Source organism: Danio rerio, chromosome 19, assembly GCF_052040795.2.
Source record: "Danio rerio strain M-AB ecotype USA chromosome 19, GRCz13ab, whole genome shotgun sequence".
Taxonomy (NCBI): Eukaryota; Metazoa; Chordata; class Actinopteri; order Cypriniformes; family Danionidae; genus Danio; species Danio rerio.
Genome location: NC_141039.2, coordinates 39,813,044 through 39,840,655, shown reverse-complemented (window position 1 = coordinate 39,840,655; position 27,612 = coordinate 39,813,044). Strand labels below are relative to the sequence as shown.

Here is a 27,612-nt window from a genome sequence, read left to right as displayed (position 1 = left end):
AAAAATGTGCAAAGTGCTTTGAGTGTCCAGAAAAGTGCTATATAAATGTAAGGAATTAATATTGTTATATGAAACTGTAATTGTATGACTAAATATTTAATATTTTTGCACAAATTATTATAAAGCTAAAGCATAGACTGTACATCTTCAAATTTATTGTTCAAATTTTTTCAAAATACCTGTAATTATAAACTGTCTTGCTCTTCTTCCACTGTGTTTCTAGAATGTCTGGGACAGCAGCAACAGCAGCGTCTTCTGATCCAGTGCAGTAGCCTTGATCTCCGTGAAGTTGGCCCAGCTACATCTCTTCTCTGGGATTCTTCTCTCACTTCCACCTCCCTGTGCTCTCTTAGGACATCCAGAGCAATCTCCGCCCTTGCACTGACACTTTGCACTTGTTCACTTGACCCTCCCTGAGCTCCTCCAAACTGTTCTTCATCTACTTCCAAAATCAGCGTTTGCACGGCTCTGTCTGTAACCCTTCTGAACTGGTTCATTCTTACTGCTGCATCACTGATGAGGCGCTCCATCATCTCCAAATGCTGAGGACTTGTTTCTTCTGTCTCTGAGCTTCTCAGTTGATTGATCTCAATCATCATATACTCCCTCAAAAGAAGTATTTCCCTCTCTTTTTCCATGAGCTTAAGTCTGTCGGTTTCTCTCTCTCGCTGAAGTGCTTCATTGTATCTCTCGATTTCAGCTTTCCGTAGCTCCAACTCGATTTTTTCTCTTTGCATGCCAAGTCTTTCCATTTCCTTTCTCTTGATGTCTTGTAATTTGCTTTTTAGTTCTTCCTTCATTTCTAATATTCTCCTTTTCATTGCTTGTATTTCTCCATACTGTGGTAGCGCATCTGTTTCCTGGTCTTCTTCTGTTTGTGTCTCTTGGCTTCTCCTTTGCTTGACATCTTCTGTAGGTTCTTGACTGAATTCTGTCTCTACTGCTTTGTCTTCTTGTTGGATCTGAATATCATTTTCTTTCTGTTGTAGTAACTCATTTTCAATGTTTTCCTTGTCTTTTTCCATTATGGCTATAGTTGTTTCCAGTTGTGCCATCTTCTTCATGAATGATTCAATGATGTTCTCGATTTCTGCATTTTTCTCATCAAGGGTGTTTGATAAGTCATCTTTGTCATGTGTAAGTTGCAGCAACTTTTCTTCATTTCTTGACTTCTCCTTCATGGCTTCTTCCATATTTGACCCAAAGTCCTCCATCTGCCTTTGAAGGTCAGATTTTGCTTGTTCCAGTTGGTCTTTCTCCATTTTCATCATTGTCTTCATTCTCGCCACATCTTCCATTTCTTTATTTAAACTGTCTCTCATTTCTTGCACTTCTGATGTGAGTGTGTCCTCTAACTTTGTCACAGTTGGTTGTTTTGTCTTTTTTGCAGATATTTCCTCTTCTGATTTCTTTGTTATATGTCCTCTTGTCTCCGTTGCCTCTTGGCCTTCTTGTTGAATTTGAACATCAGTTTCCCATTGAGTCGCCACACTCCTTGTCTGTCTTTGCATTTTTGTCTCGATTTGTTGCATTTCAGTCTTGATCTGTGCAAGATGCTCAATCTCTTGTGTCAGTGTCAGAACTTCAGATTGAACCTTTTCTAGGCTGTTCCTCCTTCTTTCGAGGCTCTCCATGATCACTGACGTTTCTTCTTCAGCACTTCTGCATTTTTCCTTTAGTTTTTGCAGGTCTTTCTTAGCCTCATTCAGTTCAAGAATGATCTTCATTTTATTCTCCATTTGATCATGTAGCTCTTCTTGGTCTTGTGTGGTGTCATCTGTTAGCTGGAAAACATCTTGGACTTTAGTTTCCAAGGTTTGTGCTTCTCTTTCTCCATCTGTTTTGGCACTATCAGTGTCAGTTAGTTTCAGGGAGCTGTCTCTGTCTGGCTTTTTCTTCTCTTTGCTGTCTTCCAGTTCAGTTTTGTATGTGACTTTTTCATCATACTTTTCTCTTTCGTTGGAAGTATCTTCTGTTCCTCTTTGGATTTCTCTCTCCTGTTCAGTTTGTTTCAGCTGAAGTAACTCATTTTCAATGTTTTCTTTGTCTTTTTTCATCGCAGCTATAGTTGTTTCCAGTTGTGCTATGTTTCTCTTAAATGTTACTGTGATGTTCTCAATTTCCTTACTTTTCTCATCAAGGGTGTTTGATAAGTCATCTTTGTCATGTAGAAGTTGCAGTAATGTTTCTTCATTTCTTGACTTTTCCTTCAAGGTCTCCTCCATATTTCTCTCAAATTCTTCCATCTGCCTTTGAATGTCAGATTTTGCTTGCTCAAGTTGGTCTTTCTCCATTTTCATCATTGTCTTCATTCTCGCCACATCTTCCATTTCTTTATTTAAACTTTCTCTCATTTCTTGCACTTCTGATGTGAGTGTGTCCTCTAACTTTGTCACAATTGGTTGTTTTGTCTTTTTTGCAGATATTTCCTCTTCTGATTTCTTTGTTATATGTCCTGTTGTCTCTGTTGCCTCTTGGCCTTGTTGAATTTGAACATCAGTTTCCCATTGAGTCGCCACACTCCTTGTCTGTATTTGCATTTTGATCTCGATTTGTTGCATTTCAGTCTTGATCTGTGCAAGATAATCAATCTCTTGTGTCAGTGACAGAACTTCAGATTGAACCTTTTCTAGGCTGTTCCTCCTTCTCTCGAGGCTCTCCATGATCACTGACTTTTCTTCTTCAGCACTTCTGCATTCTTCCTTTAGTTTTTGCAGGTCTTTCTTAGCCTCATTCAGTTCAAGAATGATCTTCATTTTATTCTCCATTTCATCATGTAGCTCTTCTTGGTCTTGTGTGGTGTCATCTGTTAGTTGGAGAACATCTTGGACTTTAGTTTCCAAGGTTTGTGCTTCTCTTTCTCCATCTGTTTTGGCACTATCAGCGTCAGTTAGTTTCAGGAAGCTGTCTCTGTCTGGCTTTTTCTTCTCTTTGTTGTCTTCCAGTTCAGTTTTGTATGTGACTTTTTCATCATACTTTTCTCTTTCGTTGGAAGTATCATCTGTTCCTCTTTGGATTTCTCTCTCCTGTTCAGTTTGTTTCAGCTGAAGTAACTCATTTTCAATGTTTTCTTTGTCTTTTTTCATCGCAGCTATAGTTGTTTCCAGTTGTGCTATGTTTCTCTTAAATGTTACTGTGATGTTCTCAATTTCCTTACTTTTCTCATCAAGGGTGTTTGATAAGTCATCTTTGTCATGTAGAAGTTGCAGTAATGTTTCTTCATTTCTTGACTTTTCCTTCAAGGTCTCCTCCATATTTCTCTCAAATTCTTCCATCTGCCTTTGAATGTCAGATTTTGCTTGCTCAAGTTGGTCTTTCTCCATTTTCATCATTGTCTTCATTCTCGCCACATCTTCCATTTCTTTATTTAAACTTTCTCTCATTTCTTGCACTTCTGATGTGAGTGTGTCCTCTAACTTTGTCACAATTGGTTGTTTTGTCTTTTTTGCAGATATTTCCTCTTCTGATTTCTTTGTAATATGTCCTGTTGTCTCTGTTGCCTCTTGGCCTTGTTGAATTTGAACATCAGTTTCCCATTGAGTCGCCACACTCCTTGTCTGTATTTGCATTTTGATCTCGATTTGTTGCATTTCAGTCTTGATCTGTGCAAGATAATCAATCTCTTGTGTCAGTGACAGAACTTCAGATTGAACCTTTTCTAGGCTGTTCCTCCTTCTCTCGAGGCTCTCCATGATCACTGACTTTTCTTCTTCAGCACTTCTGCATTCTTCCTTTAGTTTTTGCAGGTCTTTCTTAGCCTCATTCAGTTCAAGAATGATCTTCATTTTATTCTCCATTTTATCATGTAGCTCTTCTTGGTCTTGTGTGGTGTCATCTGTTAGCTGGAGAACATCTTGGACTTTAGTTTCCAAGGTTTGTGCTTCTCTTTCTCCATCTGTTTTGGCACTATCAGCGTCAGTTAGTTTCAGGGAGCTGTCTCTGTCTGGCTTTTTCTTCTCTTTGTTGTCTTCCAGTTCAGTTTTGTATGTGACTTTTTCATCATACATTTCTCTTTCAGTGGAAGTAACATCTGCCTTTCTTTGGATTTCTCTCTCCTGTTCAATTTGTTTCAGCTGAAGTAACTCATTTTCAATGTTTTCCTTGTCTTTTTTCATCAAAACTATAGTTGTTTCCAGTTGAGCTATCTTCTTCAGAAATGTTTCTGTGTTGTTCTCTATTTCTTTATTTTTCTTATCAAGGGTGTTTGATAAATCCTCTTTGTCATGTGTAAGTTGCAGCAGCTTTTCTTCATTTCTTGATTTCTCCTCCATGGCTTCCTCCATATTTCTCTCAAATTCCTCCATCTGCGTTTGAATGTCAGATTTTGCTTGTTTCAGTTGGTCTTTCTCCATTTTCATAATTGTCTTCATTCTCGCCAACTCTTTAATTTCATTGTTTAAATGGTCCCTCATTTCTTGGACTTCAGATGTGAGTGTGTCCTCTAACTTTATCACAGTGGGTTGTTTTGCTGTTGTTGCAACTGTTTCTTCTAATGCTCTTTGCCTTCGTTCATCTGTTTTTGTAATTTCATCTAAAGATGCTTGTGTTTCAGCATCTCTTGAGGTGGTTTTCAGCTGAAACTTCTGAGATGCATCTGTTTGTTGTTTCTTTATTATTTCCTCTCTCAGGACAGCATCTTCTTTCTTTAAGTGATTCTCTATCTCTATTTCTTCTGGTAAGCCATGCAGTTCTTCCTCCTGTCGTTTTGCTTCAATCTCTTTGTTTAACATGTCCAATTCAGATGATTTTCTCTTTATTTCCTCCTTGAGGTTATGAATTTCCTCTGTTGTTCTAGCTTTTTCGCCTTCCAGGTGCTCTTTTTCTGTCTGTATCATGTTTTTATCTTGTTGCAGCAAAGTTCTCTCATGCTGTACTTCAACTTCTTCCTTTAGTCTCTTTAACTTAGCTCTCTCCCTTTCAATACTCTGTTTTTCACTCTCGATGATCTTTTTGCAGTTTTCAATGTCATCTCTTTCTTTCTTAAGGAGCCTTTCAAGCTCTTCTTGTTCTCTCTGTACTTTTTCATTGAGAACATGGCTGAGTTTGTTCAGTTCAGACTTCTCTTTCTCAAGTACATCTCTTTCACTTTTGATGACTGTCATGATGTCTTCCACCTCCTTCTGCTGTTGATCTAACATGAACTTTCTGTTCTCAACCTGATGTTTTTCTGCCTCAATTGTATTCCTCAGTTCCTGTAATTCATTCTTCTGTTTCTGTAGATTCATCTGCAGTTCAACTTCTGTCTTTTTTTTAGTGTCCTCGATGGCCATTTGTTTTTCTGTCTGCACCAATGTTTTAATGTCATCAGCTCCTGCAAGTAAATCTGCTCTTAATTGCTCAAGACTTTCAATCTGAGCTCTTTTCCCTGCTATTTCCTGCTTAAACATTTCAATCTCAAGATTCAAGCTTTGGAGTTCCTCTTTACTTTTAATTATTTCCTTGTTCAAAACATCAATCTCTTCTCTTTCCTTTTCAACATGCTCCTTTTCAGTCTTTATGTCTGTTGTGAATTTCTCAGGCTCATCTGTCTGTTGCACTGCATCAGTCTTGCTTGGATGAAGAACATTCTTCTGGTCTTCAAACGTTTTAATGTTGTCTTGCAGCTGTCGTCTCTCTTCCTCCAGAAGGGTTTTCATGCTCTCTAAGTCATTTCTCATTTTCATGTTTTCAACAGTAAAGACATCAACCTCCTGCTGCTGTTTATTTGTAGAATTTTGCCTCATTTCCAGCTGCATTCTTAGGTCATCCATTTCTTTTCTTTGCTCATCGAGTTCTGTTTCTTTGTTTTTCAGCTCATGTTGTTTAAGACTTACTTCATTCTGCAAGCTTGCTACTGCATCTTTCTCCTTTGTTATGTCAGTAATCATCTGCTCCAGTGCCATTTTCTCTTTGCGCAGTTCTTGCATAGTCAAGTCATTTCTTTTTCTTTGTTTTTCTAGATCTTCTCTCAGCAGGTCATTCTCTGTTTTGCTCTTTTCCAAGATCTCTTTTTCTGTCTGAAGTAGCTGTACATCAGATTCTAGAATTTTAGCTTGTCTTTCAATATCAGCACGCATGGATCTTAGCTCTTCTTCCTTTTCTCTGTCATCGTTCAAAATCTTTGCATCCTGACTGATTTGAGAAGTGATTTGCACTGCTTTCCTCATTTCCTCATCCAGTTTTTCAGCCTTTCTTTGTAAATCAGCCTTGATCTCTTCAAGGGAGTCTTTTTCTCTTTGAACGCTTAGTTTATCCATGTTCATTTTCTCTATGGTATTGTCCAATTGAGTTCTTTTACTTTCATTTTCATCCTTCAACTGCTTTAACGTCTTCTTCTCCTCTTCAATACTCTCCTTCTCTGACTGTATCTCTGTTTTTAATTGATCTATTTCATGTTTTTCCATTGACAGCCTATCCAGCATACTTTTCTTCTCATCTTCAAGTTCATTTCTTAAACACTCCAGGTTTTCCATTTCACTCTTCATGGTTTTCCGAATGGTTTCCATTTCGTGTTTTTGTTGTTGTACTTGAGCTTTCTCTTGGTAAAGTTCACTTTTCTCTGTTTCTAAGATGTTCTTTAGCTCTTCTGTCTTGTTTTTCTCTTTCTGTAAATCTGCTTCCCAGACCACTACTTTCTCATTCTTGTTTTTCAGTTCAGTGGATTTCCTTTCTAGCTCAGCGTTCATCTTTTCCAAAGCCTTTTGTTCTCTTTGCATTTCATTCTCTTTTGTTTCAAATTCTTTTTGCTGTTTTTTGATTAGATTATCTAGTTCTTCACTTCTAGTCTTTAATTCTGAATTCATCTTATCAATTTGATTGCTCTCTGTCACCAACCTGGCTTTCACACTTTCTATGTCCTCGAACTGTCTTTGAATCTCAGCTTCTGCATGCTTCTCTTTTTGCTTGTTTTCTTCTATTAGTATATCCCTCTGTTCTCTTTCTTTTTGATGTTGAATTACTAAAGCATTTACGTTTTCCCTCTCTTTTTGTAAATCCTGCATCATTTTCTCAAGAGCATTTGTTTTGACTTGAATCTCAGTCTTCATATATAATAATTTCTGATTTTCAAGATCCATTTCTTCTTTTTGGTCATTTAATTGGCTTTGCATTTTTTCAATGTGTTCTTTCTCTCTGTTAATTCTTTCTTTAGTGGTTTCAACGTCCTCTTTTTCCTTCAGCAATTGATCTTTCATATCTGCAATCTCTTCTCTCTCTCTTTTCAATATTTGTTCGTCCTCTTTATCTTGTCTGGACCTTTCAGTGTCTACATCCCTCTTACTTTCTGAAGCTATCATGTCTTCCAGTTGTTGTTTTTGTTTATATAATTCAGACCTCTCATGTTGTAGCTCACTTTTCTTCTTTGTCATCTCATTCATACTTTCTTCTAGGACTCTTCTCTGCTTTTTAATTTCTTCTTCCATATTTACCAGCTCCTCTCTTTCTTTTTTGATTTTTTCATGCTCTTCAGCCATCTCATCCATCACTCTTTCTATAGTTTTTCTCTCTGCCTCTCTCTCCTCCATTTTGGACATGTGAAACTCTTCTGTTTCCTTTACCTTCTTGTTCAGTTCAGTCTTTTCTCTTTCTAGCATCTGACAATTGGTTTCCAGCTCTGTTTTCTCCCTGGTCAAATTCTCATTCATTTGCTCCAGGTAATTTTTTTGTTTCTTGGTTACTTTGAGGATTGCTTCAATCTTCATCATTTCATCTTGTAAATTTTTGTCACTGTCATTGTCCTCTGTTTCTACAGCCATCTGCTCTATTTCAGCTTCTTTCTTTTCTAACTCATCCTTTTCTCTTTTCATAATGTCTCTCATGTTTTCAGCTTCTCTTAGTTTGTTCTGTAAGTCAGCTTTCATCTTTTCGATTTCTTCTCTCTCTTCTTTCAAAGAGTCTATACCACCATGGATTTCATCATGTTGGACTTCTGCATCAATTTTCTCTGGTTCTCTTTTCTGCAGGTCTGGTTTAATTTGTTCCAGTTCGCATTTTTCTTTCTCGTACTGCTTTCTTAATTTCTGAATTTCATCTCTTTCAATGTCAATTTCGGTCTTCATTTTTGCCAGTTCTTCTCTTCTCATCTGGAGCTCTTGATTTTCACACTCTCTCATGTTTTTTTGCTCATCCAGCTCTTTTTGTTTCAGCTCTTCCAAGCATGCCATCTCAATTTGTTTTGTTTTTATTTCTCCCTCAATTTGTTTGATCTTCTCCATCCGTTTAATTGTCTCAGACATTATATTTCTAAACTCTTCCTGTTCTTTGGAAAGTTGGGCTGCCATTTCTTCTACCCTTTTCTTTTCTTTGAGGATATCCTTTAAAAGGCTCTCTGGTCTTCTGGATTCCAGATTTTGTTGCATGAGCTCAAACTCCTTCTTCTGTTTCTCCAGATTGACTCTCATTCCATTCAGCTCATCTCTTTCTGAATTCAGCATTACCTGATGCATCTCCATTTCCAGCTGTCCCTTCTGGAGCTCAGCTTGCATATTTCCAAATTGATCTTTCTCTTTCTGTAATTCCTCCCTTTGGTTTTGTATTTCCTCCATGTGTCTTTTCACAATCTCCTCTCTTTTTTGAAGTATGGCTATAAGCTCATCTTTTTCCAATTCTTCTGTGTGCCCCATCTGTTCTTTCTCTCTTTGTGTCTTTGCCTTTATGGCATCTAGCTCCTCTTGTCTCTTATTCAACTCATCTAAGATGGTTCCCATTTGTCCATTCTTTTCTTGAAGTTGGACTTCTATGCTTTCTAGTCTCTCCTGTTTGCTCTTGGTCTCCATTATGATGTTTTCCAAATCAATTTCTAGCTCAGCTCTTTCATTTTCGATATTCTGTTTGCATATTTCCATCTCTTCATACTGTTTTTCCAGATCGCTTCTGTATTTCTCCAGGTCATTTTTCTCTCTGTCAATGTCTTGTCTTATTTTCTCGATTTCTTGCTGCTCGCTCTGTAAAGCAAGTTTTGTAATTTCTAGTTCCCTTCTCTCTGTCGTATGCACTTCAGTAAGGCCATCAGTTTCATCTTTACCAGACTCCAGCTTCATCATAATGGATGGATCTGGAATGTATTTATATTGTGTTGTCACTTCAGTGTCCGCCATTTTGGTATCTTCTCTTGTTAATTTGAGCTTTTTGTCTCCCTGCTGCTTCAATTTATCTATCTCATATTCCTCTTTTGGTATGGAAGTTGTATATTCCTTAATAATGTCTGTGTGTTTCTCAACAGTCTCTCCCTGAGAGGCTGAAACGTCAGGTATGTCTTCTAGATCAGATGTTTGTGTAGCTGAACTAACCAAAATCACATCCAGCCTCTCTGATGGTTGTTTACTCTTAATCTCCAATAGCGCTTCTCTCTGATGTTCAAAGATTTGTTTGTTTCTTTCAAGTTCCTTCTTTTCCTTGTGAATTTCAGACAAAATTCTCTTGACTTCATCTATTTGTATGCGTTCAAATTCTCCTCCCTTCTGTTGAACAAACTGTCCAGGTAGATGTTCCTCTTTTAATGCTTCAAATGCTTTTGTGTCTTTTTCTAATTGCTGCTCTTTCAATGTCTTTACTTCACTGGCTTCTCTTTTGATTTCAGCCTTGAACATCTCCAGATCTTTCTTCTCATTTTGTATTTTTTGCTTTTCCAGTTTCAGTTCCTCCTCTTGAGCATCCAGATTGAATTTTGTTTGCTCCATTTCCATCTTTAGGAGTCCTATCATGTCCTTGCTCCTTTCATTTTCTTTTCGGTCCATTAGCATCTTGGCCATCAGTTGGTCAAGTTCATCTCTCTCCATCTTTGTTTTCACTCTCATCTCCTCTATTTGCTGCTGGTGTTTTTCATAGTCAACCCTCATGATCTCCAGATATTGTCTCTCCTCATTCACAGTGTTTAAACTCTCCTCTAGTTGTTTCTGTTCTTTAATAATTTCAATCCTTTTAGTTTCTAACTCACATTTGATTTCTTCCATTTCATTCTTTTGGTTTTGTATTTCCTTCTGAAGACCATCCAGCTCGTTCCATTTCTTCATCATGTCCTCTTTTTCTTTCTCTAAGTCGTCTCTCTGTCTCAGGATTTCATTAGCCTTCTGCTCTAAAAGCTTCTTTTCTTCATCCAGTGATCTTTTGCTCATCTCCTCTTTGTCTCCGTGCTCTATCATTTGCATCTCCAGATCATCAGCTTGTTTCTGTAACTCTTCTCTTCCCTTTTCAGTGTCTTTTCTCTCTTTCTCCAAAAGATCTTTCATGGTCTCAACGTTTTTATTTTGTTGTGATTGATCAACCTCAATTTCTTCTAGCTCAGTTCTTTTCCTGTTTGTTTCTTCTATGATGCTTTCATATTCCTTAATAGCCTGTTGAAGTTTTTCATCCATTTCTGTTTTTTCTTCCATTTTGGTTGTCACAAGAATGTTACTTGTAGTCTCAAATTCATCAATCCTCTGTTGTAACTGTGTCAATTTATGATTCATTTCTTCTCGTTCTTGTTTTAGAAGGTCTCTTTGGTTTATCAGGTCTTGCTTTTGTTCATTTATGTCTGTGCTCATCTTCTCCAGATCTTCTTTTTGTCTTTGTGTTTCTTCAATGACACTCTCTATTTCTTCTTTCTCCTTTTGTAGATTAACTTCCATTTCCTTCAGTGTTCCTCTCTCTTTCTTTATTTCCTCATCCATTTCTTTGATTCGTTCATTTTCATTTTGCTGTTCAATCTTATTTTGAATGAGAAGATCTTGTTCATCTGCAATTTTTTGTCTTTCAATGTCAAGTTCTTCTTTCTGGAGTTGAATCTCATGCTTCTGTTTTTCCACTTCAACCATTAATTTTTCAACTATTTCTTTGCTGTTCTCAATGTCATGTTTTTCTAGATCTGTCTGCTTTATCTTCTTGTCAAGTTCTGATCTCTCTTCTTCCATCTGCTGTCTTTGTTTCATTATTTCAGACTTCATCTTCTCCAGGTCTTCTTTTTCCTGCTCAATCATCTTCTTGTCATCATTTAGTTTCTTCTGCTCATGATCCATTTCAGATCTCACTCTTTCGAGTTGGCTCTTTATCTGCTCAATTTCTTTTCTCTCCATCTCTACTCTTACTCTCATTTCTTGTTCTTCTTCTTCTTTTTCTTTTTCTTTCTTGATCTCCTCTGGCTCAGCTTTAGTCTTCATCTCGATGATGTTGGCTTTGGTCTCTTCTAGACTTTTTCTATCTTCTTTCATCTCCTTCTCTTTTGGTAAATCCTCTTCCTTTTGTTTGCTGACTTGAGCATCAAATTCATCAGTCCTCTGTTGTAACTGTTTCCATTTATGATTTATTTCTTCTCTTTCTTGTTCTAAAAGGTCTCTTTGGCTCCTCAGATCTTGTTTTTGTTCATTTATGTGTGTGCTTATCTTTTCCAGATCTTCTTTTTGTCGTCGTGTTTCTTCAGTGATGCTCTTCATTTCTTCTTTCTCTTTTTCAAGATAAGCTTCCATTTCCTTCAGTGTTTCTCTCTCTTTCTTTATTACCTCATTTATGTTTCTGATTCGCTCATTTTCATTTTGCAGTTCACTCTTATTTTGAATGAGAAGATCTTGTTCATCTGCAATTTTTTGTCTTTCAATGTCAAGTTCTTCTTTCTGGAATTGAATCTCATGCCTCTGTTCTTCCACTTCAACCATTAACTTCTGAACTATTTCTTTGCTGTTCTCAATGTCACATTTTTCTATATATGTCTGCCTTATCTTGTTTTCAAGCTCTGATCTCTCTTCTTCCATCTGCTGTCTTTGTTTCATTATTTCAGACTTCATCTTCTCCAGGTCTTCTTTTTCCTGCTCAATCATCTTCTTGTCATCATTTAGTTTCTTCTGCTCATGATCTATTTCAGATCTCACTCTTTCAAGTTGGCTCTTAATCTGATCAAGTTCTTCTTTCTTCATCTCTACTTTTGCTCTCATTACTTCTTCTTCTTCTTTCTCTTTTTCTTTCTTGATGTCTTCCGGCTCAGGTTTAGTCTTCATCTCGATTATTTTAATTTTGGTTTCTTCTAGACTTTTTCTTTCTTCTTCCATCTTCTTCTGTTTCGTTAAATCTTCTTCCTTTTGTTTGCTAACTTGAGCATCAAATTCATCAATCCTCTGTTGTAACTGTGTCCATTTATGATTTATTTCTTCTCGTTCTTGTTTTAGAAGGTCTCTTTGGTTCATCAGGTCTTGGTTTTGTTTATTTACGTCTGTGCTCATCTTCTCCAGATCCTTTTTTTGTCGTCTTTGTGTTTCTTCAATGACGCTCCTCATTTCTTCTTTCTCCTTCCGTAGATGAGCTTCCATTTCCTTCAGTGTTTCTTTCTCTTTCTTTATTTCCTCATCCATTTCTTTGATTCGTTCATTTTCATTTTGCAGTTTAGCCTTGTTTTGAACCACAAGACCTTGTTCATCTGCAATTTTCTGTCTTTCAATGTCAAGTTCTTCTTTCTGGAGCCGAATGTCTTTTCTCTGTTCCTCCACTTCAACCATTAATTTCTGAACTATTTCTTTGCTGTTCTCAATGTCATGTCTTTCTAGATCTGTCTGCTTTATCTTGTTGTCAAGTTCTGATCTCTCTTCTTCCATTTGCTGTCTTTGTGTCATTATTTCAGACTTCATCTTCTCCAGGTCTTCTTTTTCCTGCTCAATCATCTTCTTGTCATCATTTAGTTTCTTCTGCTCATGATCTATTTCAGATCTCACTCTTTTAAGTTCGCTCTTTATCTGATTAAGTTCTTCTCTTTCCATCTCTACTATTACTCTCATTTCTTCTTCATCTTCTTCCTCTTTTTCTTGCATGATCTCTTGCAGTTCAGCTTTAGTCTTCATCTCGATGATTCTGGCTTTGGTCTCTTCTAGACTTTTTCTTTCTTCTTCCATCTCCTGTTTTGTTAAATCTTCTTCCCTTTGTTTGCTGACTTGAGCATCAAATTCATCAATCCTCTGTTGTAACTGTGTCATTTCATGGTTTATTTCTTCTCTTTCTTGTTCTAGAAGGTCTCTTTGGTTCTTTAGATGTAGTTTTTGTTCATTTATGTCTGTGCTCATCTTTTCCAGATCTTCTTTTCGTCTTTGTGTTTCTTCAATGATGCTCCTTAATTCTTCTTTCTCCTTTTTTAGATGAATTTCCATTTCCCTCAGTGTTTCTCTCTCTTTCTTTATTTCCTCATCCACTTTTTTGATTCGTTCATTTTCATTTTGCAGTTTAGCCTTGTTTTGAACCAGAAGATTTTGTTCATCTGCAATTTTCTGTCTTTCAATGTCAAGTTCTTCTTTCTGGAGTTGAATGTCTTTTCTCTGTTCCTCCACTTCAACCATTAACTTTTCAACTATTTCTTTGCTGTTCTCAATGTCATGTTTTTCTAAATTTGTCTGTTGTATCTTGTTGTCAAGTTCTGATCTCTCTTCTTCCATCTGCTGTCTTTGTTTCGTTATTTCAGACTTCATCTTCTCCAGGTCTTCTTTTTCCTGCTCAATCATCTTCATGTAATCATTTAGTTTTTTTTGCTCATGATCTATTTCAGATCTCACTCTTTCAAGTTCGCTCTTAATCTGATAAAGTTCTTTTCTTTCCGTCTCTACTATTACTCTTATTTCTTCTTCTTCTTCTTCTTCTTCTTCTTCATTCTCTTTTTCTTTTTCTTTCTTGATCTCCTCTGGCTCAGCTTTAGTCTTCATCTCGATGACGCTGGCTTTGGTCTCTTCCAGACTTTTTCTATCTTCTTTCATCCCCTTCTCTTTTGGTAAATCCTGTTCCTTTTGTTTGCTGACCTGAGCATCAAATTCATCAATCCTCTGTTGTAACTGTTTCCATTTATGATTTATTTCTTCTCGTTCTTGTTCTAAAAGGTCTCTTTGGTTCATCAGGTCTTTGTTTTGTTTATTTACGTCTGTGCTCATCTTTTCCAGATCCTCTTTTAGTCGTCGTGTTTCTTCACTGACACTCTTAATTTCTTCTTTCTTCTTTTCTAGATGAGCTTCCATTTCCTTCAGTGTTTCTCTTTCTTTTTTTATTATCTCATTTAAGTTTCTGATTCGTTCATTTTCATTTTGCAGTTCACTCTTATTTTGAATGAGAAGATCTTGTTCATCTGCAATTTTTTGTCTTTCAATGTCAAGTTCTTCTTTCTGGAATTGAATCTTATGCCTCTGTTCTTCCACTTCAACCATTAATTTCTGAACTATTTCTTTGCTGTTCTCAATGTCACATTTTTCTATATATGTCTGCTTTATCTTGTTTTCAAGCTCTGATCTCTCTTCTTCCATCTGCTGTCTTTGTTTCATTATTTCAGACTTCATCTTCTCCAGGTTTTCTTTTTCCTGCTCAATCATCTTCTTGTCATCATTTAGTTTCTTCTGCTCATGATCTATTTCAGATCTCTCTCTTTTAAGTTCGCTCTTTATCCGATCAAGTTCTTTTCCATCCATCTCTACTTTTACTCTCATTTCTTCTTCTTCTTCTTCTTTCTCTTTTTCTTTCTTGATGTCTTCCAGCTCAGCTTTAGTTTTCATCTCGATGATTCTGGCTTTGGTCTCTTCTAGACTTTTTCTTTCTTCTTTCATCTCCTTCTGTTTCGTTAAATCCTCTTCCTTTTGTTTGCTGACTTGAGCATCAAATTCATCAATCCTTTGTTGTAACTGTGTCCATTCATAATTTATATCTTCTTTTTCTTGTTCTAGAAGGTCTCTTTGCTTCATCAAGTCTTGGTTTTGTTCTTTTATATCTGTGCTCATCTTTTCCAGATCTTCTTTTTGTCGTCGTGTTTCTTCAGTGATGCTCTTCATTTCTTCTTTCTCTTTTTCAAGATGAGCTTCCATTTCCTTCAGTGTTTCTCTCTCTTTCTTTATTACCTCATTTATGTTTCTGATTCGCTCATTTTCATTTTGCAGTTCACTCTTATTTTGAATGAGAAGATCTTGTTCATCTGCAATTTTTTGTCTTTCAATGTCAAGTTCTTCTTTCTGGAGTTGAATCTCATGCCTCTGTTCTTCCACTTCAAACATTAACTTTTCAACTATTTCTTTGCTGTTCTCAATGTCATGTTTTTCTAGATCTGTCTGTTGTATCTTGTTGTCAAGTTCTGATCTCTCTTTTTCCATTTCTTGTTTTTGTGTCATTATTTCAGACTTCATCTTCTCCAGGTCTTCTTTTTCCTGCTCAATCATCTTTATGTCATCATTGAGTTTCTTCTGCTCATGATCTACTTCAGTTTTCTCTCTTACCAGTTCACTCTTTATCTGATCAAGGTCTTCTCTCTCCATCTTTAGTTTTATAGTCATGGCTTCTGCTTTCTCTTTTTCTTTCATAATCTGTTCCTGCAGTGTTTGAAGCTCTTCGATTTTCTGGTTTATTTCATGATGCTCCAACTCAGCTTTAGTCTTCATCTCGATGATTTTGCCGTTGACCTCTTCTAGACATTTTCTTTCTTCTTCCATCTTCTTCTGGTTTGTTAAATCTTCTTCCTTCTGTTTTCTGACTTGAGCATCAAATTCATCAATCCTTTGTTGAAACTGTGTCCATTTATGATTTATTTCTTCTCTTTCTTGTTCCAGAGTGTCTTTTTTGTTTTTCAACTCTTGTTTTTGTACATTCATGCATGTGCTCATCTTCTCCAGATCTTCTTTTTGTCTGCTTGTTTCTTCAATGATGCTTTTAATTTCTTTTTTGTCCCTTTGCAGATGAGCTTCTGTTTCTTTCAGTGTTTCTCTCTCATTCTTTACTGCTTCTTCCATGTTTCTGATTTGTTCACTTTTGTTTTGCAGTTCAGTCTCACATTGAGCCAGAAGATATTTTTCATCTACAATATTTTGTCTTTCAAGAGCAAGTTCTTCTTTCTTGAGTTTAAAATCATTTCTCTGTTCCTCCACCTCAGCCATTAATCTTTCAACTATTTCTTTGTTCTTTTCAATCTTATCTTTCTCTGTATTAGCTTCTTTTATTTTCTGGTCAAGTTCTGATCTCTCGTCTTCCATTTGCTGCCTTTGTGTCATTAATTCAGACTTCATCTTCTCCAAGTCATTTCTTTCCTTTTCAATCATATTTCTGTCATTGTTCAATTTCTTCCACTCATAATCGATTTCAGTTTTGTCTTTTTCCAGTTCACTCTTTATCTGATCAAGTTCTTTTCTCTCCATCTTTGCTTCTACTCTCATCTCTTCTATTTGTTGCTCTTGTTTTTCATAGTCAGCCCTCATGATCTCCAGATCTCCCTTCTCTTCATTAATGGCTCTTAAACTCTCCTCCAGTCTTTGCTGTTCTTTATTAATTTCGTTCCTTTTGCCATCTAACTCATATTTGATTTCTTCCATTGCTTTGTTTTCATTTTGCATTTCATTCTGAAGTACATCCAGCTTGTTCCATTTCTTCATCATGTCCTCTTTTTCTTTCTCCAAGTCATCTCTCTGTCTTAGGATTTCATTAGCCTTCTGCTCTAGAAGCTTCTTTTCTTCATCGAGTGATCTTTTACTCATCTCTACGTTTTCTCTGTGCGCAATCATTCGCATGTCCAGATCATCAGCTTGTTTCTGTAACTCTTGTTTTTGCTTGTCAATGTCTTTTCTCTCTTGTTCCAGAAGGTGTTTTGCATTCTCATTATTTTGAATCTGTTCTTCTATATCACACTTCTTCCTTTCAGTTTCTTCCCTAGCATTTTCACACTGCTCCTTCATAACTTTAAGATCAGCCTTGCTTATTTCCAGTTTTTCTTGCTGCCTTTTGATCTCTTCTAAAACTTTATTCAGATTTTCAGCTTCAATCTGCACCAGAAGTTTCTCCTCTTCCAGCTTTTCTTGCTCAGTTTGAATCTTTTCTTGTCGTTCCTTCAGCTCAGTTTTTATTGTTTCTAGTTCTTCCATTGCCCTGTTAGTCATGTGCCTCTTTTTATCAATAACTTGTTTCTCTCTCTGTATTTCAGCATTAACCCTGTTTAGATCAGCCTTTTCTTTCTCAGTTTGTTCTCTTTCACCTTGGAGCTCTCTCTCCATCTTTTCCAGTCTTTCCTTCTCTTTCTCTAACTCTTGTAATTGAACTTCAACCAAATGTTTTTGTTGTTCAGTCCAGATCTGCAGATCATATTTTTCATTTTCTAATTCACTGCGGATCTTCTCAAGCAACTCAAAGTCCTTGTTATTTTTTTGTTTGTTCAATTCTATATCAGCCCGCATCACTTCAAGGTCATGTTGTCTCCTATTGGTTTCCTCGAGAACATTGTTCAAATGTTCCTGTTCAATTTGAAACTCAGTGTTTCTAATCTTTATTTCCTCTTCCTTTATCTGTATGCTCAGCTCCTTTTCTTCAAGATGATTCTGTTTGTCTTGCATGATTTGTCTTTGTTGTTCAATAGCCTGAATTTGGCTATGTAACTCAGCTTGCATTTGTTCAACCTCGTGTCTTTCTTTGTTGCTTTTGTATGCTATCTTTTCCAGATCAACTTTGGCTTTTTGAAGTTCCCTTGATAAATCAGCCATCTCGTTCTTCTCCTCCATCATTTTTGTGGTGCTGATGTCCAACATCTGTTTCTGCTGTTCAGTTTCAAACCTTTGTTGTTCTAGACTTTCTTTTTCTTTCTTGTTCTCCTCTCTGGTCTGATCAATCAGTCGCTGCTGGTTGAAAATCTTGAGCTGCATTTCCTCAATGTTTGATTTTTCCAAACTAAGTTTTTCCTTCATAATCTCATTTTCTTTTCTTAAATCTTCTAATTGATTCCTTAAAGCCATCAAGTTATTCCTCTCTTCCTCTGTTGCTTGTTTTTCACGAGTGAGGTCCATCATTTGGTCCTCCAGTTCTTTCTTTTCTTGTTTAATCTCTTTCTTTTCCTTTTCAAGCAAACATTTTGTTTCCTCAATTTCTTGCCTTTGTCTCTTCATGTCTGCCATTTCCATTTCAAGGTCTTTCACTTTCAATTCAATCTCTTCAGACAAGCGTTTAGTTTCTTTATCTAATTGGATTTTTATTTCTCTTTCTTTCTCCTGTATTTTAATGTCTATTATGTCTTCAAATTTGTCTGTCTGTCTCTGTATCTCAGCCTTAGCATTTTCAAGATCAATTTTATCATCTTGAAGTCTTTGACTTTCTTTTTCTATTTCTTCTTTTGTTCTCCCCATTTCAACCTTCATTTGCAGCAATTCTTCCATTTTGTTGTTAATCTTTTCTTCTCTACTTTCAATGTTCTCTCTACTTTTTTGTAGCTCGCTGTCCACTTTCTTAATCTCTTCCCTGTGCATCTCTAATCGTCTGGTTTCTTCTTCCATTCTTTTCTTTTCTCCTTCAATCTCCACCAAGCAGTTTTCTAGATCCTCCCTCTCCTTCCTGATAGCATTTAGGATCTCCTTGGATTCTGACCTCATCTTTTCTAGTGCGTTCTTCTCATCTTCCACATTTGCTTTTTCATGTCTCAGACTTTCTAATTGCCTTTCTAAATTGCTTTTCATGTTTTGGAGATCTTCCTTCTCTTGTTCTATCTGATTTTTACTGATTTCAAGTTGTTCTTTTTCTCTTTGTAGTTCTTCAATAAGCTTCCTGTATTCATTTTGTTCAGTCTTCACTGTTTCACTCATTTCCGTTAATTGCTTTCTGCACTCTTCAGTTTCAGCTTTAGTCTGTTTTAAATGTTTCTGTTCTTCCTTTAATGTTTGCACTCTGTTTTCAAGTTCACTTTCCTGACTTTGCAATGCACCTTGAAGCAAAAGCAATTTCTGTCTTTCTGAATGTACATTTTCCATCTCTTTCGCAAATTCATCCCTTTCCTTCAAAATGTCCACCTTCATTACCTCTAGAGCTTCTGTCTGATTTTCAATATCTCGTTTGGCCATCTCATCTTGTTCTCTCTGCTGTAAGATTTTTCTTTCCAGTTCTTCCGTTTCTCTTACTAGCTCTTCCCTTTTAAGCTCCAAATGTGTCATGTCCTTTTCATAACCATCCCTGTCATTTTTCAGTCGTATCTTGTCATCTTGAAGTTCTCTGCTCATTCTATCGAGATTTCTCTTCTTGGTTTCCATTTCTGTGTTGGTTTTCTCAATATCCTGTCTTTGCATTTGAAGTTTCATGCTGAGGTCTTTTAATCGGTCGCTCTCACTGTTTGCATCCTGAAGGAGTTTATCTGCTATCTCTGTCTTCTTTTGAAGCTTCTCGTGGCCATCTTCAATCTCTTGAGTTTGTTTTCTCATTTCTTCTTTTTCTTGTTCAATCTTAACCCTCTCTGTTTTGACCATCTGCTTCATTTCTTCTACTTGCTCTTTTTCTTTGTTTAGTTCATTCTTCATCTGTTGTAGCTTCTGCTCCATCTTTGCAGCATCATTAAGGCTTTCAGCAAGTTTAGCCCTTTGATTTTCTAGATCATTTTCCATGTTTTCTAAACGTTTATGTTCTTTTTCAAAGGCAGCGCTCATTTTATTCTTTTGGTGATCAATTTTTAGCTTAAACTGATCCTTTTCCATTATCAAAGCTTGTCTTGAAGATTCAACTTCATCTCTCTGTCTTTGTAGTTCACCTCTGAAAAGCTCTGTCTCTTGTTTCTCTCTCCTTAAATTCTCCTTTTCTTTTTCCATATCTTCTCTCTTCTGAAGTATTTCCACATTGATACTTTCAAGAGTAGCTTTCATCATCTCTATTTCTTCAATAATCCAACCATTTTCCTCCAACTTCTTTTTCTGCTTTTCCAGGATCTGCTCTCTCTTCTGTATCTCAGAAGTGATATGTTCAAGTTCAGCCTTCTTCTTTTTATACTGTATATCCACTTCTTCCAAAGTCCGCCTCAGATTCTGTACATCTGAGTTGAGCTGCTCCAGATCCCTCTTCTTTGTCAGGAGTTCTTCGGTGACTATTTGTAGTTCTTCCTTGTATTTCTGTACATCTGTAAAGCCTTTAACTTCTCCTTCATATATTTCAGACTCAACTAGCTCCCTGCTGATATCAATATCCTCTTTTTCTCGGTTGATGTCTTTCTTCAGTTGCTCCAGTTCTTCTTTTTCTTTCTGCAGGATTTCCCTCATGCTCTCCTCCTCCTGTTGTTTCTCTTCAAGTTCTGCCTTCATCTTCTCCAAATCACTCTTGTCTCTCTTGGTGTTTTCTATCTCAGTTTTAAGGCCTCCTAGATTTTCCCTTATTTGTCCAATATCTTGAATGAGCCTCTGGATCTCAGACTTAAAGATTTCTTTTTCATCTATCTCCACCTTACTTTCCTCCATCCTTCTCTCCATTTCACCTTTTAGATTTCTCACCATTTCCCTGATTTTCACAACCTCTAAAACTAATCTTTCAATGTCAGTTGCGGCCCTTTCCTCAACCTCGAGATTTGCAGTTCTTTCCACTAGACGTTCAAAATCCTGTCTTGCACTTTGAACATTATCCCTGAGTATTTCAAGCTCCTGCCTTTCTCCATCGATTTCTACTCTGGCACTTGCTATATCAAATCTGATTTTCTCCATTTCGTCCCTCTTTCTTATCACTTGCTTCATCTTCTGATCCAGGTCTTTCTTTTCTAGGACAATCTCAGACCTTAAAACTTCCATCTCTCTCTTCTCATGTGTGAGTTTCTGAATACTGGTTTCTAGATCTTCTCTTTGTCTTTGTAGTTCACTTCTGAATAGATCCATCTCTTGCTTTTCTTGCCTTAACTTTCCCTTTTCTTTATCCATATCTTCATTCTTCCTAAGTATTTCCATATTGATCTTTTCAAGTGAATCTTTCTTATTCTTTATTTCTTCCACAATCCAGCCATTCTCCTTTAATTCATCTTTCTGTTTTTCCAGTAACTGCTCTCCCTTCTTTAACTCAAAACCAATGCCTTCCAGTTCAGCCCTTTTCTTTCCATGCTGTATATTAATTTCTTCTATGGTTTGCCTCAGGTCCTGTACATCTGAGTTGAGCTGGTTTAGATCCCTCTTCTTTGTCAGGAGTTCTTCAGTGACACTTTGTAGTTCTTCCTTGTATTTCTGTATGTCTGTAAACTCTTTCATTTCTTCTTTATCTATTACTGCCTCAACTAGCTCTCTCCTGATTTCAACATCCTCCTTTTCTCGGTTGATCTCATCCTTTAGCTGCTCCAGTTCTTCTCTTTCTTTATGGAGCATTTCTCTCATGCTCTCTTGCTCCTGTTGTTTCTCTGCAAGCTCTGCCCTCATCTTCTCCAATTCTCTCTTGTCTCTCCTGGTTTTTTCAATCTCCTCTCCAAGGCCTCCTAGATTTTCCCTTATTTGTCCAATATCCTGGATGAGCCTCTGGATCTCAGACTTAAATATTTCTTTTTCATCTATCTCCACCTTACTTTTCTCCATCCTTCTCTCCATTTCACCTTTTAGATTTCTCACCATTTCCCTGATTTTCACAACCTCTAAAACTAACCTTTCAATGTCAGTTGCAGCACTTTCCTCATCTTTTAGATTTGCAGTTCTTTCCAGCAGAAGTTCAAAATCATGTCTTGCACTTTGAACATTGTTCCTGAGTATTTCCAGCTCCTGCCTTTCTCTGTTGATCTCCTCTGTGGCATTTGCTATATCAGATCTGATTTTCTCCATCTCGTCCCTCTTTCTTATCACTTGCTTCATCTTCTGATCCAGGTCTTTCTTTTCTAGGACAATCTCAGACCTTAAAACCTCCAGATCTCTCTTCTCAAGGGTCAATTTCTGAATTCTTGTTTCTAGATCGTCTTTCTGTCTTTGGATTTCTATCAGCTCAAATTCTCTTGTTTTACTGTCTGTGTCCTTTTTATGTTTTAATATTTCAGACCTTGTTTTTTCAAGATCATCCATCTGTTGTTTTAAGTCTGCTTTGGTTTTCTCAAGTTCTGTCTGCTGTTGTAGCAGATCAGCCTTCAACTCTATCAGTTTGTCTATCTGTCTCTTTAGTTCGACCATCTGATTCTTACTTGCTTCTTGGAAGTCTTCCATGCTCAGTGCTTCCATTTTCTGCATTAATTCCTCAGAATCTCTCCTCGTTGCTTGAGCTGTTTCTGTCGCTCTTTCTCTAGTTGCCTCTTCTCGAAGGCTTTCAAGATTCTCAATTCTTTTTATCACGTCAGCCTTTTCTCTCTCCAGTAATTCATTTTCAGCAAGGAGTTTTTGTTTGTCCAATGCCATTATTTGTTTTTGTCTCTCTAAATCAGCCCTGTTCTGCTCAAGTTTATTTCTCTCTCTACTTAGCAACATTTTGCTACTCTCTATTTGCTGTTTCTCTTTTTGTATCTCATCATTCTGCTGCTCATAAGTTTTTTCCATGTTCTGTTTCATGGTTAAGAATTCAAGCTTCATGTTCTCCAGTTCAGACCTTTCTTTTCTGGCTGCCTGGACTTCATCCTTCATCCCTCTAAGAGTTTCTCTGGCATGCTCAATTTCCAGGATCATTCTCTGCATATTAGCACCCATATCTTGCCTTTCCACTGACTCCTCTTCAACACTAACCTCTCTCTGCATTCTCATTTCTGGTTCATGTTTTGTACTCCAAGCCATTTTGCTAGCCTTTTCAGCCTCTTGAATAAGCCTCTGAATCCTGGTGTTCACCGGTTCTTTCTCTCCAAGATCTCCTGCTCTTTCTTCAGCATGAGATTGCATGTGCTCTGTTGCTCTTTGTGACTCAGTTTTAATCCGCTCCAACTCATCACGTTCTGTATTTAACATAACCCTTTCCACTTCAAGTTTTTTACTTGCACTTTCAACATCAGCCTTCATTTTCTCCAGCTCATCTCTTTTTTTTCTTGCTACCTGTCTCATCTTGTTGTCAAGATCTTTTCTTTTGCCATCAGTTTCATCCTGAAGAAGCTTAAGTTCAATCATTTCACGTTTAATCTTCTGCATCTTGTCTTCTAATTCCTCTTCTGACCTCTGTAGTTTTTTTTTCTCTTCTTGGATTTCTCGCTCTGATTCTATCTTCTGTTTAACCATCTCTTCTTTCTGTTTGACAACTTCTGCTTGGATGAGATCTAGTTCTTGGTGCCTCAACCTTATTTCGGCCTTGTCCTTTTCAATGGTCTCTTCCTTTTTAAACAAGTTCCTTCTGATATCCTCAATGTAGTCTCTTTCTTTTTGCAAACTTTGCTCTATCTGTTGTGTCTCCGGTATTTCAGCACCTTGTTTTACTCGCTCTGTTTCGGCTCTTGCTTTGTCTAGTTCAAGCTTACATTTTTCTAAATTTTCATCATATCTTTCCAGCTCTTTATTTAGTTTTTGTACCTCAGCATTTGCTTCATCTAGGTATGTTTGTATCTTGTAATTTTCAGACTTTCTCTCTGCATATTTCTGTTTTTCATAAAGTATTTCTTGCATTTTCTTTTCTATATCATCTGCTTTCATTTGGAGCTCACCTTTCATTCGCTCTAGTTGAGCTCTTTCATCTTGAATGCCCTGTTTTTGGAGATTTAATTCCTCTAATTCTTTATGGAGATTTAATTTATTTTCTTCCATATAAGCTTTGTCTTGTTCCAGCTGCTTTCTGATTTTCTCAGTCGATTCCTTCTCATCCAATAGCTCTGTCTTTAGTTGTTCCACATTTTCATTGTCCATCTTTTGTGTCTCCACCAGCCGCCACTGCTCCAACAATTCATCCCTTTCTCTCTCTAGATCTTGTTTTTGCTTAAGGATCTCCACACTTAACTGATCAAGACTCTCTCTTTCTCTCTGCAGGTTTGCTCTTGCAATGTCACTCTCATCCGATTGTCTTCTGACATCTTGGGTTTTCTGTAGATCCATCATTTGTTTGGTAATTATCTCTTTGTCCGTAACAAGAGCTCGCTTTTGTCTGTCTATCTCAGCTTGTATTTCATCAAGGCTGTCATTTTTCAATTTGATCTCCTCAGTAAATTGTTGTCTCTCTTTATTTAATGCTTCTGATGTCTTCAGTCTTTCCTCCTGAACTTCTTTCATTAACTTTTGAATGTTCTCTCTACTCTTTTGTAGCTCATCTTTCTCATTTTGGAGGTTTTCTAAGTCTCTAGCCAACTCAGCCTTTTCTTTCATCATGATATTTGTTGTGTCATCCATGTCTCTTTGTTTATTTTGAAGTTCTGCTCTTATTTGATCTAGTTCATTCCATGTGCGTTGAATCTTCTCCTTCTCCTTTTCGATATTCTCTATTTCCTTCAAGTTACTTGTATGCATCTGCTTGAGAGTTTCTTTCTCTTTATTTAACTCAGTTCTTTGTCTGTATATTTCTTCCCTATCGTAGTTTATCTCTTCTTTGGTTTTCTGCAGATCAGTTTTTTCTTCTTGAAGCAAGTCTTCGGTATAATAAGTTTCCCTTCTTTTCTTTTCTGTCTGATCTAAACGCTCTTCTATAAATTTGCCTTCAGCAGGACGTTCGCTAATGTCTAGTTGTCTTGTAAATTGTGCTGCCATCTCTTCCACTATTGGTCTTTCATCCTTTGTTTTCTCCGAAAATTCTTCGAAACCTACAGCTTTTCTTTGAAGGCTAATTTTCATCTTCTCTAGTTCCTTCTTCTCATTTTTAATGGTTTCTTTCTCTACTTTTAGATTCTCCAATTCTCTCTTCATATCCATTTTGTCTTTATCTGTGTGATCCAGGTTTTTGGTCAGCAGCTCTCTTTCTTTTTCAATCAAATCTTTCTCCTCATTCAATTTTAGCCTGAGTTGTTCACATGCCTCCTTCTCCATCTTTAGAATAACCATATCACTCTTTATATTTCTTGTCTGTGCCAAAACTTCCAATCTTTCTCTTTCTACATTGGCCATTTCAGTCTTTGTGAAATCCATTAGATCATCAACCTCTTTTTGTAATAGATCAATGTCAGATTGTCTCTGGTCTAGCTGACACATTTCAATCATGATGGTATTTTTTAGTTCATCCATTTCTTGTTGTTGTTGTAAAATGTCTTCCTGCAGCTTTGCAAGTTCGCTTTCTCTGCTAGAAAGACTTTTGTTTTCGTTTGTAATGGTCTCAAATTGCTTTGAGATGTTTGCTCTCATTTCTTCAAGAGTCTCCCTCTCTTTCTGCATCTCTGCTATTGTCTTTTTATTATTTTCCTGCTCATCTGCAAGTTCTTTGTTGGCTTGATCAATTTCTGTTTTGATTCTTTCAAAATCAGTCTTTTCCATTTGAAATGCAGTTGCTTGCTTTTGTTGATTAACTTTCTGAATATTTATCTCCTCATTAAGACGTTCAGTAGTTCTTCTCTCTTCCTGAAGTCGAGCTGCCATGTCGTCCAGCTTCTGTCTTTCATTCTGCATGTCCTGTTTTTTCTTTTCAATCTGATCAGCTTCTTTTTGTAGTTCAGCTCGCATTTGTTTAAGCTTGTCCATTTCATCTTCAATTAGTTTCTGCTCTAACTTCATCTGCTGGTCTTGAGGTAAAACATCTTTGACTTTAGGTAAGTCTAACTTTTCGCTCTCAAAATCTTTTTTCAGTGCATCTTTTAAGTCCATTTCCAGCATCTGCTCCACAAACACAGGCTGTTTATCTGAATCCGATATTTCTGTTTTTCTTGCAGGCTTGGCTTTATCCACCTGACTTGGTTGAAGAACAATTTCAGCCTCTGACTTCTTAAGAAGACTCTCGTCTGTGATGCCAGACAAAAGGTGATCCTTGGCTTCTTGTTGTCTTTGCATGTCTCCGTGCATTCTTTCAAGTTCTTCTCTTGCTAATTGTATCTCTTTCTTTTCATCTTCAAGTTTCATTCTGTCTCTTGATATCTCCTTACTCATTTGCTCAAGGGCGTTCCTTTTTTGTTGTATCTCGGCAAGTGCAATTTCAATGTTTTTACTTTGTTCAAAAATCTGAGCTTTGGCTTTCTCCAAGTCAGACCTGTCACTCTTAATTGCTTCTTTTTCTTTTTGTATTTCAGTGTAGCTTTCATCTATAATATCTCTTTTCCTTTTAATTTCCTCAACAAGATTGTTGATTTCTTCTTGTTCTTTCTGGATTTGAGCAGTCTTTTCCTCCACTCTCTGCCTTTCATGGTGTGTCTCTAGTTTGATCTTCTCAATCTCATCTGCTTGTATTTGCAGGTCAGTTTTCATCTGCTTCATTGCTTCCTTTTCATTTTCAAATGCTTCTCTGTCAAGTTTTAGACTCTCTGAATCTCTTTCTATAGTCATTAGCTTTTGTTGCAAATCTTCCACATCTTTCTTCAGCAGATTTCTGTCATTGTGCAGCAATTCATTTTCAGTCAATATCTCCTTCATCTGGATCTCAACATCTTCAGACTTCTTTTTCAACTCTGTCATCATGGTCTGTTTTTCCCTGATCATCACAGCTCTTTCACTTTCAATGTTGCTCTTTTCCATGTCAATCTCACTTTGTTGTTTCTGAACCTCTATTTGAAGTTTCTTAAGTTCATCTTCTCTGAGTTTTGATTTCTCTTTCTCATTTTCAATATCTTCTATTTGTTTAGAGATGTTCTCTCTCATTTCCTCAAGATTGCTCTTTTCGTTTTGCAGATCTGCCAGTGTAGACTCGTTTGCAACTTTAATTTCATCCAGGACTTGATTTTTTCTTTTTATTTCTTCAGCAAGATATTCTCTCTCTTCTTTAAGTGCATTAGTCATCTTTTCCAACCTCTGTCTTTCATTTTGAGTCTCTTCTTTTATCTTGCTGATATCATCAACTTCTCTTTCCAGCTCAGTCTTCATCTGTTCTAACTTGTTCTTCTCTTCCTCAAGCACTTGTTTTTGCGCCTTCATCATCTTCAGGTCTTCATCCAGACTCTTTCTGCTTTGGTCCATATCATCTCTTTCTTTCTTCATTTCCTGTTTCTGTTCTTCTATCATTACTTTATTTTTATCTAGTTGTTTTCTCTCATTGTTCATTGTTTCCATAAAATCTGATGTCATTTCCTCCACTCTCTGTCTTTCACGTTGTGTCTCTAGTTTGATCTTCTCAATCTCATCTGCTTCTCTTTCCAGCTCAGTTTTCATCTGTTTCAATTCTTCTTTCTCATTCTCAAATGCTTCTCTGTCAAGTTTTAGACTCTCTGCATCTCTGTCTACACTAATTATTTTACTTTGCAGATCTTCAACATCCTTGATTATTGCAGCTCTCTCATTTTCAATGTTGCTCTTTTCCTTTTCTGTTTCACTTTGTTGTTTGTGAATCTCTGCTTGAAGTTGATCAAGTTCATCTTCTCGTAGTCTTATTTTCTCTCTTTCTTTTTCAACATCTTTTGTTTTTTTAGAGATGTTATCTCTTATTTCCTCAAGATAGCTCTTTTCTCTTTGCAAATCTGCCATTAAAGACTTGTTTGCAAGTTTCATTTCATCCAGACTGTTCTTCTCTCTCTTTGTATCTTCAGCAAGATGAGCAACATATTCTCTCTCTTTTTTAAGTTCTTCTGCCATCTTTTCCAAAATCTGTCTTTCATTTTGAGTCTCTTCTTTTACCTTTCTGATTTCATCAGCTTCTCTTTCCAGCTCAATCTGCATCTGTTCTAACTTGTTCTTCTCTTCTTCAATCACTTGTTTCTGCAGCTTCATCATCTTCAGGTCTTCATCCAGACTGTTTCTGCTTTGGTCCATATCATCTCTTTCTTTTTCCATTTCCTGTTTCTGTTCTTCCATCTCTTCTTTATCCTTATTTAATTGTTTTCTCTCATTCTTCATTGTTTCCATAATGTCATTCAGGTTTGTCTGTTGTTTGTCTAGCTCAGATTGTCTCAGATCAAGCTGACTTCTGTCTTTCATGATAATCTCTTTTTCTTTTTCTAGTTCTTGTTTTAGATTC

The 27,612-nt window shown here is 36.7% G+C and overlaps 1 protein-coding gene across 1 annotated transcript in view; it reads right to left on the bottom strand.

The window, feature by feature from the left end:
* Positions 1-27,612, bottom strand: part of si:ch211-250g4.3 — a 57,552-nt gene that overhangs the window by 1,664 nt on the left and 28,276 nt on the right. Inside the window, exon 5 of the mRNA XM_087295942.2 lies at positions 180-27,612. This exon is cut by the window's right edge and continues 15,245 nt beyond it. Within this exon, the coding sequence (XP_087152068.2) occupies positions 186-27,612 (27,427 nt within the window). The 3' untranslated portion in view covers positions 180-185. The remainder of the gene's footprint in view (positions 1-179) is intronic.